This window comes from Gadus morhua, chromosome 3 (genome assembly GCF_902167405.1).
Source record: "Gadus morhua chromosome 3, gadMor3.0, whole genome shotgun sequence".
In the NCBI taxonomy this organism is placed as follows: domain Eukaryota; kingdom Metazoa; phylum Chordata; class Actinopteri; order Gadiformes; family Gadidae; genus Gadus; species Gadus morhua.
Window position 1 is genome coordinate 15080799 of NC_044050.1, and position 5000 is coordinate 15085798.

The 5000-nt window shown below is 47.6% G+C and overlaps 1 protein-coding gene across 1 annotated transcript in view; it reads right to left on the minus strand.

The window, feature by feature from the left end:
- Positions 1-5000, minus strand: part of slit1b (slit homolog 1b (Drosophila)) — a 45802-nt gene that overhangs the window by 21862 nt on the left and 18940 nt on the right. Inside the window, exons 11-17 of the mRNA XM_030352490.1 lie at positions 4509-4580; positions 3690-3761; positions 3140-3283; positions 2304-2467; positions 1403-1426; positions 479-623; positions 85-159 (exon numbers count right to left, since the gene is read on the minus strand). Of these exons, the coding sequence (XP_030208350.1) occupies positions 85-159; positions 479-623; positions 1403-1426; positions 2304-2467; positions 3140-3283; positions 3690-3761; positions 4509-4580 (696 nt within the window). The remainder of the gene's footprint in view (positions 1-84; positions 160-478; positions 624-1402; positions 1427-2303; positions 2468-3139; positions 3284-3689; positions 3762-4508; positions 4581-5000) is intronic.

Sequence of the window (5000 nt, forward strand, 5' to 3'; positions counted from 1 at the left end):
CCAACAGAGCACCACAACACAGCAGAGGACGTGTCACATGGGATGAAGATAAAAACGGCAAAGGCCTTTAAGTGAGTGACCTACATTTTCTTGATGTGCGAGAGGCCCTTGAAGACTCCGGTGGCCTCCAGCACTGACAGGTCGTTGTTGTTCAGTCGCCTGGGGGAGGGGGAGGGGAGGAGAGGGGTGGGGGAGGGAGGGAGGAGAGGAGGGATGTGTACAAGGAGCAGGAAGGACCAATCAATAGGAGGAGGGCAGGAGTGGGTCGATGTTGTTAGCGACAGAAGTGGTTCGGAAGGAGTTTGCTTGTCCACTGGACCGTGCGACACACAGCCATGCACATCATGTATCACTGTTCTGTGTGTGTGTGTGTGTGTGTGTGTGTGTGTGTGTGTGTGTGTGTGTGTGTGTGTGTGTGTGTGCGTGTGTGTGTGCGTGTGCGTGTGTGTGTGTGTGTGTGTGTGTGCATATGTCTCACAGCTCCTCAGTGGATGGAGGGAGGTGTTGGGGGAACTTGGTGAGTCTCAGGTTGGAGCAGTCGACCACGTTAGCCTCGCAGCGGCACTTAGCCGGACAAAGCGGTCGGCTGTTACACTCGAAGTTCAGACGCCTGTCCTCTGTACCTGGATCACATAGGAGCACCTCAGGTCAGAGAAATTCAGAGAAATCACTAGCATGATTCAGTTGAACAGCAATCAAACTGAGCTAACATTTAGCTCACTTCTAACTGTTAAATCACTTCTAACTGTCAACTCACTGCGGAACAGTTAGCTCAGTGCTAGCTCAGTGCACTGCCAACTGTGAGCTCTCAACTAACTGTTCCCTGGGCTAATTGTTTGCTTATTACGATGTCCACAGTCAATCTGTTTTCGATTTAGCCAAACAATTAACTCACCTCTAATTGTTTGTCTAATGTGGCTGCGCACTGTTGATCCACTTCCACTCGCATTAGCGGTGGAAATTAGACTTAATGGGGTTTCTCTCAATTATAATGTGCAGCGCTTCAGGGATTGCTCTTTAAAATCCGAAAAATAAGTAGCTTTCTAAGATTGGAACTGTGCCAAGATTGTCCTTGCCTCTGCCTTTCTCTTGTAGACAAATAAATACACATCTTCCATATATTTTATCCTGACTTTAGTCAAGTTCAATTAATTCATGTTGCATTTCCACATGAAATTACACATACAACTAATAATACTTTCTAAAACACTGTAGGACCGATGAATATATTTTTATGTCAACATAATACAGAGTTCATCTTATATAAATATTATTAAATGTGAACCAAGCTCTCTCTCTCTCTCTCTCTCTCTCTCTCTCTCTCTCTCTCTCTCTCTCTCTCTCTCTCTCTCTCTCTCTCTCTCTCTCTCTCTCTCTCTCTCTCTCTCTCTCACTCACTCACCTGGGATGAGGTACTGCTCTTTGGCTGTCAGGGAAATAAAGAAAGAATGTAAACAAATCAGTCGGATCACACGCACGGACACTTGCACAAACACACCCACAAACACTCTGAAACACATTGTAGAGAAAATATTGTGAGTGAAGAGAGTAGAGGTGGATTGAGAGGCTGCTCTGATGCAGCCATGCGTTGCTGCGTGGTGTGATCTATCAGCCTGCTCTGGATGTTCATGACAACCCAGGTAGGAACATCATCATTGTCATCATCACCATTAAGTTACAGCCAACACGCTTTATACCAGCTGCTGGGCTAACGGGCCCCGTGATCAGGTTGATACGCCTTCTACTGACATCTCTTGCAGTTCAAAAGAAAATGAAAAAATCTTGTGTATTGAGACGGACAGCGATAGAAAGACTGACCACAGATCGAGAGAGAGAGAGAGAGAGAGAGAGAGAGAGAGAGAGAGAGAGAGAGAGAGAGAGAGAGAGAGAGAGAGAGAGAGAGAGAGAGAGAGAGAGAGGGAGAGTAATTAAGAGAGAGAGAGAGAGATCAAGAGAGAGAGAGAGAGATCAAGAGAGAGAGAAAGAGAGAGAGAGAGAAAGAGAGGGAGAGAGAGACATCAAGAGAGAGAGTGAGAGAGAGTGAGAAAGCAAGAGAGAGAAAGAAAGAAAGAGAAAGAAAAAACGAGAGAGACGTAGAGCTAGAGGGGCATAATCCGAGAGTTACATAGTGCTAGAGGGACATCGAGTAACATAGAGCTAGAGGGCCATAAACTGAGAGTAACATAGAGCTAGAGGGACATAAAGTAACATAGAGCTAGAGGGACATAAACTGAGAGTAACATAGAGCTAGAGGGACATGAACCGAGAGTAACATAGAGGGACACAGAGCCACAGCGACAGACCGGAGCAGCGGAACTTCTTGCTCTTGATCTGGCTGATGCGTTTGTTGGCGAGGCGCTGGGGGCTGGCGCAGCGCGCCCCGCTGGTCTCCACGGGGTTGGCGCGCAGGAAGTCAGCCAGCCAGCGCAGGCTGCAGTCACACACAAAGGGGTTCTGGGCCAGGTGGCTGAGGAGGACACAGCCACACACAGGGAGACTAAACGTTAGCATGGAACCACCGTAGCACAGAATCAGAACGGAATAGTTCTAGAAAATCAATTAAGATATAGAGGAGTGTAACAGAAGGAATAACAATGGATTACAATTCTAATTAAAATCAAAACAGAATAGAACGGGTTGAGTAACAAATGTGCACAGTATAGAAAGTATTCAGGATAGCAGAGGGCAGTAGAATACAGAGTAGACAATGGTTGTAAAGTAGACAGTAGAGTAGAGCACAATAGACAGTAGAGATGAACAATCAGAGAAGAGTTCGAGGTTCGAGAAGAGTAGAGGGTAGTCAACATAGTAGAGGAGACAGTTGGTAGAGTAGAGTTGACTGTAGAATAGAACAAAGAGAAGACAGCAGTGTAGACAGTGTTGTTATGTTTGTGTGTGTGTGTGTGTGTGTGTGTGTGTGTGTGTGTGTGTGTGTGTGTGTGTGTGTGTGTGTGTGTGTGTGTGTGTGTGTGTGTGTGTGTGTGTGTGTGTGTGTGTGTGAGTGGCATGTGTGCACGTGCGTGCATGTGGGCGTGGGTGCCCGTGTGTATTTGTGTCAGAGTTAACGTGCGTGTGTGCATGCTTGCACACGCGCGTGCCTACGTGTGCGTTTGTGTGAGCGTGTGTGTGCGTGTCTCACAGCGTTTGGATGTTGCGCAGGGTGCTGAAGGTGCCCTTGGCCAGGCTCTGGATCTTGTTGTCGTACAGCGACAGCAGGGCTAGGTTCTCCAGGTCCTTGAAGGCCCCGGAGCGGACGCAGTGGATCTTGTTGGCGTTGAGAAGCCTGAGGGGAGGAGGGCAGAGCGGGGGTCCGGTCAGCCTCGAACACCTCTGTTATGTCGGTATGTTCAACTTGAGGTGAGCACTTCAAGAGGTGTTGTGAAAGCCAACTTTTAACTTTTAAGAAATGCGCCAAGATTCCTTTTTTTTCAATGTATTCTCTTCCCAATGCTTATATTTGTAGAATGTTCTCTTTGCAACGCTTTTATTTTCAAAGAGCCAGCCCATCTGTTACAGCAAACGAGGATGATGATGTCAGCAAGTAGTGCCAGCAAGTGAAGAAGCCGGGAGCCTCCTACAATGACTGTGGGTGTAGTTCTACACAGCCTCCCACACACACATAAGTAAATGATGCTGTGTTGTTGTTGATGCGTGTTCAGTGTATCTGTGTGTGTGTGGGCGGGACTTACAGCAACTCCAGAGATGCAAGACCATCAAATACCCCCTGGGGAAGTTCTGTGATCTTGTTCCCATAAAGCACGCTAAAATATAGGAGGGGAGGAGAGGAGGAGGGAGAGCAAGATGGAGGGGGGGGGGAGAGGACAGGAGCAAAGGAGGAGGAGAGAGGGGGGAGGAGGAGGAGGATTTGGAAGGAGAGGAGGAGGAGGAGGAGAAGGTGGTGGGGGTAGGGGAGGATGAGGTGGTGGAGGAGGAGAATGGGATTGGGGGGGGCGAGGGTGAGGATGAAGAGCAAGAGAGGAGGAGGAGGAGGAGGAGGAGGAGGAGGAGGAGGAGGAGGAGGAGGAGGAGGTGGAAAAGGAGGAGAGAAGGATTGGATGGGAATGAAACGGAGAGGAGAAGAGGAGGGAAGAGGAGATGATGAGGAGAAGGAGAGGAGGAGGAGAGGAGGAGAAAGAGAGGAATATAATAGAGCACTATAATAACAACAGAGTGACAATTCCAGTGTATGCATTAAATAACAAGTGTGCATGCTTGATATAACCACAGACACACACACACACACACACACACATACAGAAACATCGTATGTACCCACTGCCTGCAGACGGACCTCTCACACACACAAGCTATCATAGTGAGTATACATAATACACAGTGTTAAAAATTCAGTGACACACACCCCTCCCATGGCGAACATAACAACCAGTCACACGATATTGAAAGAGTTTAAATATTCATAACTACAGACAGAATCCCATTACATAGTGTGCTCATAAATGCACACACAGACATTACACAGACACGCCCACACAAACAGTATTACTCACAGTGAGTTGAGCACTCGAAGGCCATGAAATGCATCGGGAGCGATCTCGGATATCTGGTTATTACTCAGGTCTCTAGATCACACACACACACACGCACACACACACACACACACACACACACACACACACGAACACACACACACACACACACGAACACACACACACACACACACACACACACACACACACACACATACACACACACGCACGCACGCAAACACACAAACATTGACAATTAACAATTAATTGTTGATAGAAATGTTAACTGACCTGTATCAAATGTAACGTTTAACATGACCTGGCCTGATTCCTAAAATTCAAGTGGTTTTGGACTGATCCCATTATGCTGGGGATGCTGTGTAGCAGTCGACCCCCCTGTATGGCAGATGAACCCCCCCCAGAGATGTATTGATCGATGGTTCTTCCCCATCGATATCGACACAGGATCCGGACATCATGCTCATTAAGCGTATTTAGTTGGTTGATTGCCCA